This window comes from Watersipora subatra, chromosome 4 (genome assembly GCF_963576615.1).
Source record: "Watersipora subatra chromosome 4, tzWatSuba1.1, whole genome shotgun sequence".
In the NCBI taxonomy this organism is placed as follows: domain Eukaryota; kingdom Metazoa; phylum Bryozoa; class Gymnolaemata; order Cheilostomatida; family Watersiporidae; genus Watersipora; species Watersipora subatra.
Window position 1 is genome coordinate 56,952,523 of NC_088711.1, and position 21,439 is coordinate 56,973,961.

At 37.5% G+C, this 21,439-nt stretch overlaps 2 protein-coding genes across 2 annotated transcripts in view; one reads left to right on the forward strand and one right to left on the reverse strand.

The window, feature by feature from the left end:
• LOC137393471 (homologous-pairing protein 2 homolog) overlaps positions 1-21,439 on the forward strand; it is a 42,525-nt gene that overhangs the window by 20,655 nt on the left and 431 nt on the right. The window contains exons 2-8 of the mRNA XM_068080040.1: positions 15,169-15,220; positions 16,510-16,610; positions 16,918-17,007; positions 17,451-17,633; positions 19,509-19,583; positions 20,361-20,414; positions 21,174-21,233. Of these exons, the coding sequence (XP_067936141.1) occupies positions 15,196-15,220; positions 16,510-16,610; positions 16,918-17,007; positions 17,451-17,633; positions 19,509-19,583; positions 20,361-20,414; positions 21,174-21,233 (588 nt within the window). The 5' untranslated portion in view covers positions 15,169-15,195. The remainder of the gene's footprint in view (positions 1-15,168; positions 15,221-16,509; positions 16,611-16,917; positions 17,008-17,450; positions 17,634-19,508; positions 19,584-20,360; positions 20,415-21,173; positions 21,234-21,439) is intronic.
• On the reverse strand, positions 9,365-9,850 carry LOC137394384 (uncharacterized). Its single transcript, XM_068081098.1, has one exon. It carries the CDS (start codon positions 9,848-9,850, stop codon positions 9,365-9,367), a length of 486 nt encoding a protein of 161 aa, XP_067937199.1.

The window sequence follows — 21,439 nt, forward strand, 5'->3', positions numbered from 1 at the left end:
GTTTGTAACAGTCCAGTTCTATATTTTCTATCCGATTGTAGGTTTGGGCTCTTGCTCTCTGACATGGATACTTTCTGTTGTGGGGGTACGACACTTCGTATGGCATTAACACCATCTGTCGTGTGGTTCATTTCTCTGAGGTATTGCGTGGTAGCCTCTTTACGTTGGCATACTGAGATAACCTCATGTAATGTAGGATTGCCTGGCAAGTTGAATATATCCTCACGAACCAACTTGGACGATATACCTGCTACAATTCGATCCACTAGCGCTTTGTCTTTCTCATCAGCATGGAATTCACAAGTTGTGATGAGGTCTCGAAGTGCTGTCACAAAGCTTTCGAATGGCTCGCCTTGCTTCTGAACTCTGCTGTGAAATTTGAATCGCTCAAAGACTGTCTTTACCTGAGGGTTGAAGTGTTCAGTGAACGCTTTCTTTACTTCTGCAATGTCTTTTCGATCTGCTATGTTCAGTGTTCGAAATATTTCTTGGCCTTGTGCGCCAAGCAGTGTCAATAAAGTCGCTACTTGTATTTCTCCATCCTTTTTAGTCTTTTCTGTTGCTATCATATAAAAATCATATTGCTCGAGCCATGCTTTCCAACTTCTACTAGTCTTGCTGGGATTGTCTGTAGAATTTACAAAACTTGCCGGCAGCTTGAGCCCTCCTTCTGCCATGTTTTCTTTTCGTTCTCCTCAAAAATCCCGTCCTGACACCATATCATAAAGCCAGGAATTGTAAGTTAATAATGTTATATTGTATGAACTGTAATGAACTGTATGCATAGGATGTGTGCAAGCAACTGGCAAACATAGCTAGCCCAAACATAGCTAGCATAACTAATCTTATAATAATAGGATAAGCTGACTCGGCTACTGTAGGGCTGGTAGAGTCATTAGCATTCAGTGTGAGCACACACTGTGACAATGATCCACAGTATCTACGGTCTACTACATTGTTAATCTTCTTGAGTTTTATTTCTTTCCGTGCCTTTAGTAATTGCTGAAACTGCCGCCTGGCTGCCCGTTAGTTCACCATCTATCGCCGCCTTTTGGTTTCTTAGTATTATATCTTTGGCTCTCATTTTCATTTGATCTAAAGTCACACCCTCATTCAGCTGAGGCTCATGAGACAATTTTTTGTCACTCATTTCAGCAAAAATTTTGGCACGCAGCATCAAATTTTGTTGCTCCTCAGGCCATCCACACTTAGCCAGCGGTTCATACAATGCTCTTATGAGCTCCTCATTAGTCTCTTCCAGGGCCTGCACCCGGTTCGAAAATAATATACTGAATTGAATCGCATTGTCTCTAAGCTAGAAATAATTCGTAAATCCATTCAGGGTTCTGATAAACAATGTGTCCACGGCTATTTCAGTACCTTTGACTGCTTTAGAGGTAATCTGTGGCATTATTTTTTCAGCTTTTGAGCCCATAACATATACTAAATTATATATTTTTTTCTGTTGATCTTTATCTATAAGGCTACTGGCCGACCTTTAGCGCAAAAAAGGCCTATGCCAATCTTCCCATGCATCGGAAGCGTTTGCAAAATCTAACTGGTCAGGAGTCCTAAGGTCTCTCTAATTAAAGATATGCAAAACAACAACACTAATGAAGCTGTTCAAGTCTGTAACCAACAAAAAAACACAAGAGCAGAATATGCACTCACTCTATTACTACAAGTTACTATTACTACTTATTCTAGAAGTAGCGTATCGTTATTACCTACTTAGAGTTCTAACTTTCAACCTCAAGGTTCCTTATAACATTGCATGAGGGGATAAGCTTGATTAAATACTAATACTTAGCTCAGCTGTCAAATACGCTGAACCAGCTGCCCGTACTAGTTCACCCGTTGCTTGTGGCACTCGTGCGTTACAGTAGCAGTCTGTCTCAATATAATATTATCATGAGAAGTCTGGAATAGCGGTCATCTATGCTAGTTTGTGCTGGTTCTTTGTTGTCTACGAGGCCATGTAATGATCACTATGTGATCTGACGACTGACAGTATTGCATGTATGGAAGGATTCAAGTATATTTAGAGCAACTCAGAGAATCCAAGTGAAATCATGTCTGCTCCAAAACATGACCCAGAGCGCATGCTCCGGCGCTTGTCTAATTGACATATTGTATAATCCCAAATATACACAGGAGCATATAAAAATGTTGTTGTTCAATTGATTGTCAATTAACGAATTAATTATGTGAATTAACAGATAACATTGCTCATTGTTCTAATATTCTTAACAAAGAGATAGAGCATATATACAGAATATCTGGTTACAAAAAACAGACTATAATGTATAATAAAAAGAACAGCAAGTATTACATGTCTATGCAACAGAACATACTGTAGGTCTAATATATAAAATAAGCATTTAACTATTTGTTGTTTTCTCTTGATTACTACTGGGATGGGCAGACAACTCGAATCAAGGATGGCATGCTGCACAAGTCCAACGCTTTCAATAGTACAACCTGCTAAAACCAGCAAGAAAAAGCTGAAACCATCTCATTTGTGCTATGTTGATGCCAACAGAATGCACTGAACCCAACGGTTCCTACAGTACAACTTGCTGTACCCAACAGGAGGGTGTTGAAACCAACTCATTTGTGCTCCAGAGCTGAAACTAACAGTCTGAGCTAAACCCAACACTTTTTATAGTACAACCTGCTGAACCCAACAGGAGGGAGCTGAAGCCAACTCACTTGTGCTCTGCTTAAACCAGCTGAGTGCGCTGAACCCAACGCAACCACCCAAAACCCGATTTCTTACAATATAACCTCTGGACCCAACAGGAGGGGACTAAACTCAATAATAAGAAAAATGACTATATATCATTTAAACATCATATAAACATCATTTCAATGTTCTCTGAGCCTGCTTCCAGTTATTTAACTTGAAATGTTAAATGTTTGCGGTGTTTCTGGTGAATGGTTTGTAACTGCTGTTTCACCAGGTGGTTGCAGGATCACAAGTGATTGAGTACTTGACGGCGGGTTTAGTAAAACAAATAATGAGCGTCAGTTTCTATGGACTGCTTCAGCGTCATTATTGATTATGCTGGGTAGGTTTTTTGTCACTGTACCAGGTTTGTCGAGGTCACCATAGACTTGATGTATACTCATTCACCCAAGCTGAGTTTGGGTAGCTCCTTAAAATTGGGAGAACTTCAAAAGTATATTTCATTTTGATTTTATTGTCGCGGTCTCTTTTAGCGATGAGGCCATGATCTGGAGTGTACAAGACTAGAGTGTTCGGACCTGTTGGTAAATCAGTCCAGAGTCGTCTGCCCATCAACATCTCTCCTGGAGAATATTCTCTGTGTATCGGTGTGTTGCGGTAGGAGAGTAGATCAAGATATGGGTCAACTGCTGACTATGAGATTTTGTATAGTTTGTACACACTTCTTTGCTTCATCATTTGCTTGAGGATATTGAAGAGAGCTGGTGATGCTTTTGAAGCAATACTCTACAGCAAACTCTTTGATTTCCTGGCTGCTTTAACAAGGTACATTAACTGATATCACTGTTTCTGGTAACCCGTATCTGCCGAAAATGTATCTCAGAGAGTTAATCACAGCTGTACTTGTTATGCTGGTGAGATGCGAGAGCTCTGTTTCTCACATAATAGTCCACCGCTATTGTGTAATTATTGTTCTTGTAGTGAAATAGATATGTAGCTATGCGTTGCCATGGTCTGTCTAGAAATGTTGTCGGTTTGAGAGGTGCATGGCATTCTGATTAGTGTTATAGCATATTCTGCAGTTTTCACCATCTCAGTTGCTTCTGGTGATATGCCAAACCACCATGCACGTTGACGGGCTCGTTCTCTGCCTTTTTGGATTCCTGGATGGCCAGTATGAACCAGTTACAGTATGTCACTCCTTTCAGATTGTTGACATTTAAAAGTAGATTGTTTACAAATGTAAATTCATATTTGTCTTTCTAGTATTGTTTAAGGTTGGTTTCGACATCTGACGATAACCGGGCCATCTATAGTTTATGAAATTTATTACCTATCGAAGAGTCGTGTCTTTCTACAGTTTGATTTTAAGTTTGTTCAGATGATGTTCACTTGCAGGCAGTGTTGAGATTGTAGATTCAGTGACTAAATCTATCTCTTTAACAAGTCGTCTATTTTCTGCTTAGCATGCATGTGCAAGATTACATGCGGTTTCTCGTTATTTTCACGAACTGTTTATTCAAAATTGCAATGTGTAAAAGTTTTGCTCTACTAAAAAAATTGTTTGACGCTAATATTAACTGGTTCAACAGTGCAAAAAGAGAGACCGTGGAAGATAATGAACAGACAGAAGAACGCAAACGTTTTGAAAGGTTGCAAACGAAAGTAACAATAAAAACCAGCTGATCGAGCAAATGATGCAAGTAATTTTGTTTTAATAATGTTAATTTTTGCTTCTACATGTGTTATAAATGTGGTTTGTTTATGTCACTTGTTTTTGAATATATATTTTTTTAGCGTTTGATAGATTATTATTACATGATTTATAATTTTGCAGATTTGTAGCATATTATTTTATAGCATTATTGAGGCTATCTAGACCCAACATCATTCATCTAAAGCTCATAACTCCTCTTCTATTGCCATAAAAATCCAGTTTTGGCTGCACACTCTAGCACACATATCAATGAATGCAGTGAGCTTTTATTTAACATTGTTAAATGTAGTTGTAAAATATGAATATGCCTTCAAATTTAGAATGAAATAAAAATTGAAAGCTTCAACAAATTGCAACTTTGGCTATACAATTATCATCGGTTAATTGCAAGTAATACATATCAACTGTTGAGATAGTTTGCAGTTTTCCATTACATCTTTGTTTAGAGATTTACGATAGGTAGGGGTAAGTGGCTGCAGATTTCTTGCATCCGAAGGGATTAATGTCGCTCCGCTTGAAAGAGAATGCAAAATATTAGACATTCGCTTCGCCTGTGATTGAGTTATATTTATCTTCCCAAAATTCTGACGAGTTATTTAACAAATACACCACACTTTATTTGAACGTCACCTCTATAAGAGAAGGGTCAAAATATAGAGCGCCATGGCATTCAAAAAAGGTTAAACGGTATGCTGTTTTTCTTGCCAGGTACGCTTGTCACAGTGAACAGTCACATTTCAGTGTTTGGAGTCGTTGTCTTTGGATTTTAATTATGAGGTTGTTGACGGCTTTTACGTTGAAGATCGATATGAGTGGTTTGGAGTCGGTTTCAATTGTTGTCTGGATATCCTAAAATGTACAATTTAAACTTTGAGCAGGCTCAAGCTATTCCTAACATTTCTAGCTCGATAGGTGACCATCTAAATTCAGTGTCAATAAGATGTCTTGACTTAGGTGCATTGGTTCGATGTTGGCTGTCAGACTATTTGAAACAGTGCGTTTCTTAGTCCTACATTTGAGACGTCATTCATGATAACAATTGGTTTTGTAACATCATACCATCCTAGACAGAAGGTTTTGAAAAGGTCCATTTTAATGTTTTTTACGGCTTTTGTCATGTTGGTATTCCATGTCTATTTTTCCTGACTAAATAACGTACATAATGGTTTGGTTAGGTCGGAAATCTTAGGAGAGAATTTACCTAGTTGGTTCACAGATCCAAGAAATGACTACCTCTCTGATACATGTAAGGTCGAGTAATTCTAAAATAATCTATATGTGATCTGGATTTATGCCTTGCTCGCTGTTGGCATGTCCTAAGAATTTCCAGAGGTTTTGCTGAATAAGCATTTTCAAGGTTTCGAGTCATCCCAGCTTCTCGGAGACATTGCAGCATTTTACATTCTTTTTTATCTAGTTCTTCCTCACTGTTGACGCTGAACACTAGAATATCGTTCAGGTGGCGCACTACACTATCTACTCTCTCACATACATTGAAAATGTGTTGAAATATGTCACCTGCCCTGACTAAACGCGCTTAGTTGTAGCAATAACGTCCGAATGGAGTGATGATTGTTGTTAACAATTGGAAGTTGTTTTTTAATAGTAGCTGATAATATTCTGAGTAAGCGTCTAATTTTGTTATGAATTTAGCTAGGGTATTTTCTACAAAACCTTTGGGATGGGTGGCACGCTTTACTGTTTTGTTGAGTCTTGTCAGATTAGCGATATGTGAGTTTGAGTAGGGTCTTCTTTTGGTACTTGTACCATACGAGAACACTAGTCGGTAGGGACTGTTACTTTAGATATTAATACCTTTACTCTCCATGTCGTCAAACTTTTTTTACTATTGGGATCGTGGTTGAGACACTTCATATGGTGTGTGAAATGCTGTGGGTTTCACATCGTACCTCAACTGGATTCTGTAGGGTTTAGTGACATTTAGTTTGCTCAAACCTGAGAACATATTAGAAAACTCATAACCAAACTTCACATATTTATCATCGCTAGTATCAATGTTGTAAATAAATTTAGTGTTGCTCTGCATGAGACCAAGAAATACACATGCATGTTTATTCAATAAGTTTGTATTCTGGCTTCATAATGTAGATTTTCTCACGAATAGACTTATGGTCAACTCTAGGGTGGGCTTCGGCTAGAGGCCGAAAAGTCTCTTATCTTACAGTTGAAGATATTTCTAATCATCTTGATATGCCTGCACAACACCCACCGTTACATCTGCGCCGGAACTTAGTTTGAACTGCCCTAGATGCTCTTGCTGTGACCAAATTTGATGAGTAGAGAAGCTCTCTATGGCTTGTCATTCCCTTTCTGAGAATTTATTTCACCGCATTATCCATTATATTGCATTATCATCATCTTCAGCGCATTCAATGACTTGTCTCCCAATGTCGAAGTTTTTTACAATGCTGACAATTTGATTTGTGAGCTGGATATTCAAATTAATTGTGAGCATTAAGACTTTCACATCTGTTACCCTTTGCTTACTTGCTGTCGAATTTAAAGGGAGATTTGTTTTGGCTAGTATTATGGTTTAGTTTACTGTGGCTGTATCTTACAATTTTCACCGGACCCATAGTAGGACAAACAATTGTTTTAGCATCTTTTGCAGCTTCATACCTTTCACTAATTTGCACTGCAGTAGCCAGCATGAGATCTGGTTCGGACTGTAGTTTATCGCCAAGTTGGTCATCATCGACCCCAACGACTATTCTGCGTCCGATCAGTTCTTCACATAATGCGGCATAATTACCATACTCTGCTTGCCGATATAGTTTATGAATATATCTATACCATCTCCATTCTGAGTGAGATTGTTGAATTTGGCTTTTTCAACGGTGATATTTGTTGTGACACCCAAATAGTCATCAAATGCTCCCAGAATGTTATCATATGTGTATTTAGGAATACCGATAGAATAGATACCTGATAGAATAATACCTTCAGGCTGTTCGTCAAGAGAATAGATAGGGTATCTAGCTGTTCCCTGACAGGATATTCATTCGTTTTACTAGCATTTCTGTATCTCAGCCATCTAGCTCTCCACTTTGTCCATTTACCAGGATCTGAAATGTCAAAGTTACCTGGCGAATCAATCCTTGTTGGTGATGCTCTTTGCTGGATTGGTGCTTGAGCAGGTTGATCTCCATCAGCCATATTCTCAGAATTTCAGAGATAGCAATATTTTCAAATAATTGCAAATAGTTGTTGAAAATGCTTTGAATATCCTTTGGGTATAATTGTTTAAAAGATGCTACCATGTAACATGTTGATTAATAAGACGGACTTTAGATTAGGCCGAGGTTGTATTGCATAACCTTCAACCAAGTCATAGGAAAACGAAGTGAGGCTTGAACACCCAAAATCAATGCAGTTATCAGCACATCAGTTAGCTTTCTCATATAGTCATGAAAGTTTTCAGCTACATAGCATAATAGCACAGGAACATGAACTTAGGAAGTTCAAAGAATGAAAAAAGGAATTGCTAACTTCGAAGCAAAGAAACCTCAGAATAGACAATGGCAAAAATTTAAGAACAAAAGCTCACAAGTTAATCAAAATAAAACTGTTTAAAAAATTGCAGAAAGGAATGACACTCAAAGAACTGCTAAAAATAATGAAGCACAAAGCTTGAGCTGACTCAGACTCATCAAAATGGATTCCGTAAAGAATCTATCAAAAGGCTTGAACAAAAAAAACATAGGAATAGCTCAACAGAGTCAAAAATAACCTGTTGAACGGAAATTAAAAATATTGCAATATGGAGAGAACAGAAAAAGCCATGAATCTAAGCGTAGTCAAATGATCAATGGTTACAAGGACTTTGCACAGAGAAAAGGAATAACCTTCAACATCATGGGGGCATTACTACATGGTATTTTTGCCTTTTCATGTGTTCCTAGCCACAACTGCAGCTCTGAACCAACTATACAAGTCCGTAGCATGAACATTACATGCACGAATTGTGGAGAAAAAAATAAAAGGCCCGGTTAAACTCTGGTTATTTTTTGATTTTCCTTAATCTTTATAGTCTTCTTTTTCGCAACAGTTTAGAATTGAAGCATTTTTTTCAACTTGATTTAAAATATGTTTTTAAATGTTGTTCATTGAGTACAATGATGCATCTGAGCCTGCATTATACCAACTTTTAAGACGCAAGAACAAGTGTATCATAGAATAGGCTCATCACTGCCTTTCCAAGAAAAATGACCTCAGTTTCTATTTCATTATTGATATGAATCAACAAGCAAACAAAAGATCTGAGTTCAGTGAAATTACTAGGCAAGAATTAACATCAAGTTACAGTAGATGCTTCATTCAAGGAATAGCTACATTTAAAGTTTTAAATTTGCATTGGAACATACTCCATGGCTAGAAATATTGTTTTATACGCGATTATAAGGGATTTATAGTTGAGTCCTTCTATTATACAGCCACCATTATCAGGATACAATCAAGCAAGGGAAGAAGAAAAAGAATTGTGGGTAAAATATAAGTTGAATAATAATAAAGACGAGCAGACAACTCTAAAACATAATCCAACATTATCTAAACTACTATGATATAATAATATTTGAACACTCCCACATAGTTTTGATAATTTCACAACAAAATTATGTATGCAAATACGAAGCGTACACCCTGTAATAATAATGTTCCTAGTTACCGGCCAGCCAGGCGTCTATCCCACATTTAACATAACACGAAGTTTCTCGAAACGAATTTTAGGTAGGGGTTTGGTGAAGATATCGGCTATCATATCATCAGTTGAACAATATTCTGTGACTATATTGTGGTTTTGGACTTCTTGTCGAATATAATGATATTTTATATCCATATGCTTGCTGCGCTTACTAACGTTAGTGTTGTTTGCTATGCTGATGGCCGATTGGTTGTCTATGCGGAGTACTATTGGTGGTAATGTCTCTCGAGTAATGTCAACGAATAATTGCCGTAGCCAGGCTGCCTCTTTTGCAGCTTCGAAAGCTGCGATATACTCGGCTTCTGTTGAAGACAGCGATTGTCGATTGGCGTTTACTGAACCAGCTGATTGACCCACTGCTAGACATAAAAACATTTCCGGATATCGAGTGTCTAGATTCGTCGTTCTCAGCCCAGTTAGCATTTGAATAACCAACGGGTTGTGTGTCAGTTTTGTTGAATGTAATCCCATAGCCCATGGTGCCTTTTAAGTATCTGAGAACGCGCTTTGCGGCTGTGAGGTGCGTTTGGGTCGGCATGGAATTGAATTTCGACAACACTCCCACAGAATGTGTGATGTCTGGTCGTGTAGCTGTAGATGCGTAGAGAAGGCTGCCTACGATCGATTGATATAGAGTGTGATCCGCAGATTTACTGCCGTCATCCTTCACTAGTTGTATATCTGTAGCGAACGGGGTTGCTACACTTTTGCAGTCGGACATATCATACTTCTCAAGAATCTACTGAATATAATGTTTCTGGTGCAGCTTCACTGAGGTGTCTGTGAATTCCGTGTTTATACCTAGACAAAATTGCAGTTGCCCTAGGTCTTTCATCTGAAACTTTGAACTTAACGATTCTTTGATTATTTTCATCGATTGATCAGTGTCACTTAGGATTACGATATCATCTACATAGACCGCTAATATCGTTCGATCGCCATGGTCGTTACGTACATAGACACATTGTTCAATGCTCGAAGGAGAGCAGCCAAGCTGCCGCAGATACTCATCGAGGACTAGATTCCAACATCGTGATGATTGCTTTAGGCCATACAGAGAGCGATTCAATTTGCATACCAACTCTTCATTTCCAGGCGATACAATTCCATCAGGTTGTGTCATAAATAATTCCTCAGAAACTTTATCATTGAGAAAAGCTGTTACTACGTCCATTTGATGTATCAACATGCCTCTATCCGTGCCATATGATAGAAGCGCTCGAAGTGATGACCACTTGCAAACATGAAACATTTGCACTACTGGTGCAAATGTTTCATCGTAATCTATTCCTTGTTCTTGACTATACCCTTTGGCTACTAATCTAGCTTTGAATCTGTCCACGCTTCCATCGGGTTTGCACTTGGTTTTGAACACCCACTCACTACCAATGGCTTTACGACCAGCCGGTAGTTTTACTAATGTCCAGGTTTGATTATCGATTAATGCGGTGTATTCTTCGGAGGCAGCGTTCATCCATTGCTTCGATTGGGGACTAGACATAGCTTCTGACATTGTTAGTGGTTCGGTTATATTGCTGGTGAGGCAAGCCACATGATTGACATACTCATCAACCCCGAATCTTACAATAGGATTGGGGTTTCGCTGTGATTTTCGTGTAACTGCTGAGTGATTTTCAGGTTCTGGTAATTCAACTGTCAGCTTTTCGGAGTTGTCTTCATCCTCACATTGGTTAGTCTCGGACTCTGGTAACCCTAACCTATTTTCATGTATCACGACATCTCGGCGTACTACGACTTTCTTAGTAGAAGGATTATATAAACGATAGCCTTTCGATCTAAGGCTATAGCCAACAAACATCATTGTCTCTGCTTTATCATCCAGTTTCTGACGGAGCTCACTTGGTACATGAGCATGGGCTAAAGAACCAAACACCCTTAGATTACTAATATCTGGTTTACAGTTGTACCATTGCTGGTATGGAGTTGCGGGCTCATGGTGAGCAGTAGTGGGGGCACGATTCCTAACATAAACAGCTGTTGAAATGGCCTCAGCCCAGAAATGTTTCGGTAATGCGGCGTCGATTACTAACGCGCAAGCTAATTCACATACAGTGCGATTATACCGTTCTGCTACACCGTTTTGCTGTTGTGAATATCTAACGGCTAGTTGATGCTGAATACCTTGAGAGCGCAGGTATTCTTCAAATTCGCTTGATACGTATTCCCCTCCACCGTCAGTTCGAAGGGTTCCGATTGGCTGGCCGGTTTGGTTGGTCACTAAGGCTTCAAACTCTTTAAATGCAGAAAATACATCCGATTTCTCATTGATAAAATACACATATGAAAATCTACTAAAATCATCAATAAAACTCACAAAATATCTACTGCCACCAATTGATTTATTCTGCATTGGACCACATACATCGCTATGAACTAGTTCTAGCACTCTAGTAGATTTATACCATCTCTAGCTATAAACGGTTTTCGAGCCATTTTACCTTCCACACAAGGGTCACATATGGTACCTACACTTACGTTAGACAGATCGGCACCTGTAACAAGCTGTTCACGGTTCATAAGTCCAATGCTGGTAGGATTGATATGAGCGAGTCTCTTATGCCATATGTCGTTACACGACGACGCTAGATTAGCTTTATGATCAGACGACTCCAGATCTAAATAGTAAAGTTTTCCAACGAGAGTTCCCATAGCATGTATTTGGTGGAGTTTGTTCTTAACCCAACATCTACTGTGGCCAAATTGTACTATCATACCCTTACTAGCGGCCGACTGTACAGAGAATAGATTTTGTTTCAAATCTGGTACATGAAGTACATCGTGGAGAGTGGCTTTTCTTTTCACTTTCCGGCTAACGGACACTGATATCATAATGTTACCTGAGCCTATGGCATCCAATACTCTGCCGTCCGCTATAGCAACTTTCTCAGGCTGGTCAAACTTTGTGTATGTACTGAAACCACCGTTTTCAGGAGTCATGTGACGAGTTGCCCCGCTGTCAATGAGCCATTCTTTCGCTGCCTCTATATTTTCTCCTACTAAAAAAGCACTCTCCTCACTTTGAATTTCAGTTGCTTGGGATTCAGTCACAAATTTAGCTCCATGCTGATTCGCCTGACCACGGCCCTGACCACGACCACGGCCCTGACCACGACTGTAGTTTCCGCGACTATAGTTTCCACGAATGTAGTTAGCACGATTGTAGTTACCTCGACTATTCTGTTGCGCTGTGCAAGCTCTGACCATGTGATATGGTGAATTGCAGTTATAGCATCTTCTCTCATACGTGTTATCTCCGACGGTATATAAGGCAGTGTCAGAATTTGAAGTCGTTTTTTCATACTTGCCGCTTTCACCAGAATCCATTTCGGCAGCTTTTACGCCATGTTTCTGCTCTTCATTGAGTAACGCGTTTTGAACAAATTCTAATGTTAGGGTTTTAGGCTTTTGCCCTTCTAAAGCTGTCACGACAGTTGCATAGCTACTCGGCATACTGCCCAACAGTGTTACTACCTGATCTTCCTCGCTCACCGGGGCTTTGATAGCCGTGAGCTTGTTTACAATATCCTTCATATATTTTAGATGATTTTCTATAGATGTACCATCACGCATGATAGCTCTGAAATATTGTTTCTTTAGATATATCCGATTTGCTAGTGTGTCTCTTTCGAAGTGAGACTAGCTTCTCCCACGCTGCTTTCGGTGTCTCACACTCAGTGATCAAATATATGAATTCATCACTGATCGCCAATACAATATGACTAAGAGCTCTCTGATTGTTTTATATAAGCTTTCTTAGCATCTGCACCTTCCGTTGGCTCTGCAATACTACCATCACAATGTTCATAAAGTTCCTTTGCAATGAGCAAATGTTTCAGTGTGAATCTCCATGTAGAATAGTTGGACGTAGTAAGTTTATCCACAGACAGTTTATCATCCATGGTGCTTGCTTGATATTAGAGTCTTCCTGGGCCCATAACCTATTGTTTTATACGCGATTATAAGGGATTTATAGTTGAGTCCTTTTATTATACAGCCACCATTATCAGGATACAATCAAGCAAGGGAAGAAGAAAAAGAATTGTGGGTAAAATATAAATTGAATAATAATAAAGACGAGCAGACAATTCTAAAACATAATCCAACATTATCTAAACTACTATGATATAATCATATTTGAACAAGAAATGCAAATAATAATTAATGTATTAGCGTGGATACATCTTCCTTCATAAATTTTAAATATTAAAAAATACCACCTGTTTTTTACCTGTTTGCATTAAATTTTCATTGTGACGGAATGTGTAGCATCATTAAAATTGACACTCTATTTCACAGAAGTAAGTACCATTACTTCAAAGTTAGGGCGGTTCATGATTTCAATTAGCGGGCAACGTTAGGTACTCTTACTAGTGTATATACAATATATATACTAGTCGAATGCCCAGTGTTGCACGGGTATTAAAAAAGGGCTTATAAACAGTGGCAGGTAATGTAGTTGCCATTGGCTACTTTGAGTAAGCTAGTATCCGTATTGCTAAACTTACAAATATGAGCTGTGAGAGCAAGCTTTAGTGACATTGCATAACACAGAGTGCTATGCGTGTTTAAACCCGGATTGCGACGCATCTCGCTCAATGAATTCATTACATCTCGCGTAGCTTCATTAGTTAGTTGTTACCAACGGGAGGTTCCGAGAACAAATCTTCTGCAACATGGACTTGTCATAGCTAGATACTAATCGCTATAGCTCGATAAACTGAACGACAGACGACGACAAACTGAGATTTATATATTTATATATATACTGACTCATTGTTTCCTCAACCCGGTTAACCCAAACAAGTGGGGAATGTTTACTCTACCCAAACACTCAGGTCTCTCACCACAGACCTGAGTGTTTGATCCTTAAGATTTTAGCCATTTACAATAGTGTGCTTTTTGTGTAACTGACTTGTGTTGACTTGACTTGAGACTTGTATGTGGGCAAGCCATATTTGATGTGTAGGGGTTATTGCATGCAATGCTCCAATAACCATATATACTGGCAGTCAAACCCGCAATGCCTGGGATTTCTCTAATTCTCAATCAGAGAGTCTGCAGGTGGGTGTTTAAGAAGCTGATTCTCAAGAAGCTGATTCTCAAGAAGCTGATTCTCAAGAATCAGGTGGAGTTTTGGAACGACCGAGCAGAACAAGAATTCGACCAGAACCAGGAAAAAAACAGAAACTGACCTAAGAAGCATGTGCATGTGAACTTTGGTGGAAATCGGCTAACAATGTGGAAACGTGTAGCATTTACCCAGACTAACAGACAGACAAAAATGAAGTTGAATTTATTAATATAGATATATACAATATAGACATGTATACATTACTAGCATTGCTTATAGCTAGAAGTAATCCCGGCATTATCCGAGATTTCTTTCAAGTTCAATCAGATAGCCTGCAGCACGTGTGCAGATTCTCAATGCAAATTTCTAGACTGCTTTCACAACAACTATCCATGAGTAGGTTCATTGAGGTCAACTGTCCTTAATGCATACGTATTCTTGGGTTTTTAATCACGTGAGTGATTAAAAAGCTGTTTTTCAGGATTCAGACAGTTTTGAAACCCAATGTTTTGGTTACCTGGCGCTAGGCATGGAACATGTGTGTGAAGTTTGTATGAGTTGGTCAAAGAATGTGGAAACACGTATCATTTACACAGACTAACAGACAAACACACACAAGGACAGCGAAATTTAAAAAGATGTAGATGCTCATTGGAGCTTATAAAAGCATTAAAACATATTCATGAACAGTCTAAAACATTAAAATATTTAGTAAAAATGTTCTAGAACATTCTATAGGCTAGATTATTTGTACATTGTTGGAGTTTTGAACAAATATTAATATTTCAGAATAGTAAGTTTTATGTCATTACTTTTTTATCTGTTATTAATAACTTTTGTCACGATGCTCTACTTAGTGCACCCTGTGTTTCATTTGTCACACAATGAACAATTGTCTCCATAGTTAATATAGTGGCTATCTAATAATAGATAGCTTTTGTTTTTAGGAACCAACAGCTGCACCTCTCTCAGGTATGAGCAAAGGTAAAGAAAATGCAGGTGGATACCTATTAATTTCATTGCTCACGCATGTGTTTGTTAGATTTGTAGCTCTCGTGAAAATTTAAACCCTTTTTGTGTACAAAACTTAGCTAGATAAACATGAAAGTTTGGTGATTAACTGCCCATGGTCAAATGAACAGAATTTCAGCCAAACTCTCTGCGGAGATTTTGTGACTACACCCTTGACTATGCAAATATACATCTAGCGTATTATACATTTCTACATTTAATATTCTACAACAGAATGTGGTTACATTTGCTCCACTAACAGTCATTTGACATCTCCTAGTCATGCATTGGTGTGGCAATTTGTGGATGTTTTAAACCAATTGGCGTAGAATAGTCTAACTAACCCATAAGAACAATTTTGTAGTGTACCTTAACTGCTTCCTGACCACAGCTCCCTTTTATTTGTTTGCATTTTAGGTGGAACAACCTGACCTTACCCACCACTATTTTTGAAATCCCAAATAGTCTTGGGGTCATGGCTAGGCTCGGATTTTTCTATGCAAAGCTGTTTTTTTCGATGTAAATCGGATTTTTCTGATTTAATCAATTTTCCGATTCAAATAAAATTTTCGGTGTTTATGACTTATTTGACAAATCTAATTTATTTCACTCATTTTTGCTCATGCAAATTGGTTTTGTATTGCATTGCACGTCAAAATGCTGGTGAACCCACTTTTCAGTATTAGCGACTTACATGCTTTAATTTGACAAATTCTTATATATAGTATATGTACAAATTCTTGACAAATATAAAATTATAATGTGCAAACTACATGTAAGTTAGTAGTGAGCAAAAACTACCAGTTGCTATTGCTTAGAGGTTTACTAAATAAACCCATATGTACTAACTTCAAAGGTCCTTCTGTGGCGTTGTACTACACACACAGTCAATTGTCTCCATCACACTTGCTAATTCTTAATAGAAGAGTGTTTACAGACTTGTTACACACACATCAAAACAAAATTGGCTAGAAATGCTGATTTTTGTGAAATTATGAAAAAAGTAAAAGAAATTGTGATTTCTGTTCCGAAAATTTCACGATTTAAATCATTAGATTTTCTCATGCCAACCCTGGTAACTTTTCTTTTGCATGTTACAAGCTGTAGAAGTTTAAAATGGTGAAACAAAGAAATATTTTAATCATTCAGGCTAGAAAATCACCTAATTGGGTATTTGTAATGGTGAAGTCTATTTACTTCTACAACTTTTCACATCACTGTTTTTCTGTCTCTCCAACAAATCCCTCCATCATCACAGCTATTATATGTTTTTACAGGTACTGCTCAGGCTGGGGTGCTGACCTATTTGGAGCAGCAGAACAGACCTTATAGCGCTGTTGATATTTTCAATAATCTTCACAAGGAATATGGCAAAACGGTTTGTTGGCTGCTGACAGCATTGACATGTTGACCTATCTATATTTTTATTCTCAGTAATGTTGTTGTGAAAATACATTCCTTTAAAACATTTGAAGCACTTGTACACAATATAGTTTAGTAGGATAGACGATTGCTAGCAAATACACCATGAAGAACTGTTGAAACAGTTAAACTTGTTCATACATATAATTCTAAAGCAAGGCTTGTAAGTGTACGAGGCATTTGAAATGATCTGCACCTCAAAATGATATCATTTCCAACATTTGTGAGGCTGTCTTTGATGATTTATCCTTTGTTGTCCTCAGCTGGTGGTGAAAACATTAGAGCAATTGGCGGAGAAAGGTTCCATTAAAGAAAAGAATTATGGCAAGCAGAAGGTTTATGTGTTTAACCAGGTTTGTCGTCTGTTAGTTATTTACATGTACTACTAGCCTAGTCAATTATGTAATCCTAATAAAGGAGTTGTCCTATTCATGGCAATCATTATTGGATTCTTTGTCGTGAGTAGACAACTCAATTATTGGATTTGCATAACTGAATGAATTGACTTTTTTTCGTGGGATTTTAGTTTGTCATCAAGAACGCTGTTGTTCACCATCTCGTCATTTATGTTCTATTTATAAACATTTTATACATGCATAAGACTCTGTTTCTATCTTTAGTGTCAGAGACAACTAACACCTGAGCTGAATTTCTGGCCATCTAGTAAAGATTTTTCTCAACTTGTTAATGAACAAATAATTTATATAAAAAATAGACCATAATGGTTTAATATTTTCATATTGACCGAGGCTGTGGACCGTCTAAAATTCACCATTTTTATGTGAATTATTTAAAGGATAATGTACCGACAGCTGCCAGAGAAGAGTTGGCAGCGATGGATTCTGAGGCAGAAAAGCTTGTGCGTCTTAATGAGCAACTACAGACCGAGGTGAATCACTTGACATCCCAACATAAAAAATTAGTCTCCAATCTCACTCTGAAAGACGCTAAAGCTAAGTTAAAAGATGTAGATGAAGAGGTAAGTGCTAAATACACATACAGTAGACATTCCCATAACGTAAATTCCACGTAATGTTAAGAATTTAAGTAAAAAAGAACATTCATACTGCATAAAATATTCCATATAAGGTAAAGTGTCAAGTCAGTGAAGTTCTGAAACTCGATTGGAATAATTAGAATCTTGTAGTTAGCCTTAAAAATATCGTTTTTTCTCTTGTCGCACTTTGGAGAGAAAATGATATAGAGGGTTATTTTTATTATATATTATATTATAGTATATATATATTATATATATATACAAGTATCTTGACAGTCCAGTTTGCCGTGAGAGATTGTCAGGCTTGTCGATAAAGCAAAGATAATAAGTATGTGCATAATTATTCAGAAATACTTAATCATGATCGATTGGTGCAGGTTTTACAGTGTCAATATACCAAGCTGAATGTCACAAGTTGTACTCTTGTCGAAATGTATGTTTTATCGTAACCTTGAACTTTGGCGACAGATAGACAGACGAACAAATAGACACCACCCTTATAGTAGTAAAGTTATATTTTTGTTTTATTTTAGTTTAGACATGAAATTATTCTTTATTATTTTTCCTTCGCAGCATAGACCTTGCTGTTTAAAAAAATTGTTATAAATTGACATTGAAGGTGTGTGTTCCCCTTTAAAAAAGAGAAAAGTTGTTGATACAAACCAATAATACTATAGTCACTAAATTAAAAAAGTTAAGTCTAGTTTTTCCTTTTTGTATGTTCAAAAGTGGAAGTTTGGGAAGATCTTGGAACGGATTAGGTAATTTACACTATTTTAGTGTTCATCCCTATAATATAAACATTCCGCGTTTGCATAGATGCCTAAAGTAGCAGCGGTAGCTGTTACATCTAGACTCAAGTTATTCCTCAGTTAATGTTGTAGTGCGAAAAGTAGAAGGTTTTTAGTTGACAAAATTAATTAGCTCGGCCTTCGGACCAATTGCTTTTTCTGATCATGTGACTTTTCACTATTCGCCTAATTATTGTTGGTTTTATCTAGTCAGTGACTTTGTTATTCCTATTAACTTGACTCCCAGTTTCTGACCTTTTGAGCTTTAACAATTCATCAATGACTTGGCACCTGATTCTGTTTCTCCAAATGTCTAAATCTCTCGCTTGAAATCATGAATGGGGCGAGGAGTCAATAATGATTTGTGCCTTGTCTGGGGTTAATACTTTACAAATTGGTTAGTGAGGGAATAGTAAAGACTGTTTATTGAACAGCAGAAGTGTGTTGATCAGTTAATAAAACGTTTGCGAGTGGATAATGGAAGCATTTTGTTAGATAGCAACATGTTGGGATGGATAGAAGACTAATAATTGGATGGAAGGCATATTATATAACTAATGATTGGATAGTTGAAGACTGATGATTGGATAGTTGAAGACTGATGATTGGATAGTAGGAGTCTTACGATTGGGTAGTAGAAGGCCAATGATTGGATAGTTGAAGTCTCGTGATTGGATAGTTGAAGTCACGTGATTGGATAGTAGAGGTCTCATGATTGAATAGTAGAAATAAGCTGTCAGTGTCTTTTGGAAACATTCGGTTAATGACATAATGTGAAGGAAGTATGGTCTCATCGTCACAGAATGATTTTAAGTCAATGTTAGAATAAAAATGTTGCCTACTTGAGGATGAGCATGTTGATATATTTTTTGTTCTATTGTTAGTGCTGAAAGCTCCATAATATCATGTATTAATTATCAATACATGACGCTTCTTCTTCTATGTGCCGTTTAGATAAGTTAGATATATTTTTCATCTGTTGTCTATTAAGTTTAGAAGACAGATAAGGTAAGGCAACTCTTGATGCAGTGTCTCTTGTTGTTTTCAAGTATTTCGTTATGCTTAGTGCAAGGTGATGACCGAAAAGTTGGTGAAGTTGAGAGATGGTCAGGTGCTTATATCGAAGGAAGAAAAGGATAAGGTAAGGTTTGTGCATCAGTACTATGAATATAGAGCAACTGTTTAGTAGACTCCAAGTAGTGGCAGGTGCACGGGTGATATGTCTTGCTAGGTTAACTCTTGTTGGCATTGCACTAGCAACAAAGTCTAACTACTGGTTAAGTGTTATTCCTGTCTGTGTATCGCCTGGCTTGGCTGCTTGGAATTAACTCTTTTACTAGTCACCTCTTTCAGATCACTCTATGAATGGTGACTTAGTTGCAAATTTAATGTTGTCACGGATGTCCTGATAAGCATTCGACCAAAATAACTTTTAGTTGATTTAGGCTATAGGCATTTATTTTTGTGATATTGGTTCTAATTCTAGGCTGTATCACATTTTACTGCATTCTGTGTCGATATTCACTATACACTGTGTTGGTATTCACTATACACTCTGTCGATATTCACTATACACTGTGTTGGTATTCACTATACACTCTGTCGATATTCACCATACACTGTGTCGATATTCACTATACTCGTGTGTCGATATTCGCTATACACTGTCGATATTCACTATTAATATACACTATTAATATTCACTATGCACTGTGTCGATATTATTTACATACCATGTCAATATATACGGTCGATATTTACTACATACTGCGTCGATATCCTTTATAGATAGTATCAACATTCATTTTAGTCTATGGTTATTACAATTCACAATGTTGAATGCGCAAGTGGTTGAACTGATTTTTTCAAGGTTGTACTAATGTGTTGACTAATATTATGAATTATTTTTCTTAAATAGATCTACGCTTCACGGACGAGTATGGTGAAGGCTTGGAGAAAGCGTAAGCGAATGGTGAGTTGTAATTACTTGTGTCCAAGTAGACTAGGACTCCATGTATAGCGACATTGATGCCGTCAGCCTCAGCGTGTTTGCTAAACACGCCGAGGCTGACGGCATCAATGTCGTCATCATTGCATCATTGCTAAAGAATTGCTTTGAGTCAAACATATTAGCCGGATACAGCTATTAATTATTTCAATGGTGTTGCTTTCAAAATTTCCAAGAAAAAACTGTAAAGCTTGAAAATTAAAAAACAGACTTTGATATATCAGAACAATAGCTGCTATTATGTAGTACGGTGTTCCTGAAGTACTCTCATCATTCATCAAATTGCTTTAGTCTTCAAGTCGGATTGTAAACCACACTATGGACTAATTTGAAAACATTGGATCAGATTCAGACCTTTGTGACTGGATCACAGTGTAGTTTTGATAATTGTAATGATCGATCTTCTCAGGTACACCATCACCAAAACCACTACAGCAACAACGAAACAATTAATTGTTATTGATGTAGTGGAATCATTAATAGTACAATTAAGTGGACACTTCTATATTGATCACTTTCTATGAGTTTACACCGATTAAAGAATGTCAATGTGGTGGTCAAATAGAGGTGATGTTCAATTAAACAGTGGCATTCAATCAAAGGGTGGCAGCTGTATTTCTCAACACTTCTCCAATATTGGCATTGTATTCGTGATGGAGTTCAGATAAAGGTGGTGTTCAAATTAAGGTTTTACTGTAATTAGCCTGATTGCATCTCTTGCAGGCAACTGATATTCTGGATGCCATACTAGAAGGATATCCTAAACCAAAGAAGACTCTGTTTGTAAGTACATGTATGAGCATTCTTATTGCAGCATTAATTGTCCTTCCATAACTTTAGTCCCGTATGACTAAGATGACCTAAAATGTTTTTTAAAGCCTAATGTGGTACAGAGGCATCTGCAGTTTTCACACACAATCCTTTTGCTGATTGTGACAATAATTACTACCAACAACGGCCATCTTGAACAATCCTGCTGCGACATAGGA

Coding starts and splice junctions, on each gene's coding strand:
- LOC137394384 (XM_068081098.1), bottom strand. CDS start 9,850: ATGTCCGACTGCAAAAGTGTAGCAACCCCGTTCGCTACAGATATACAA.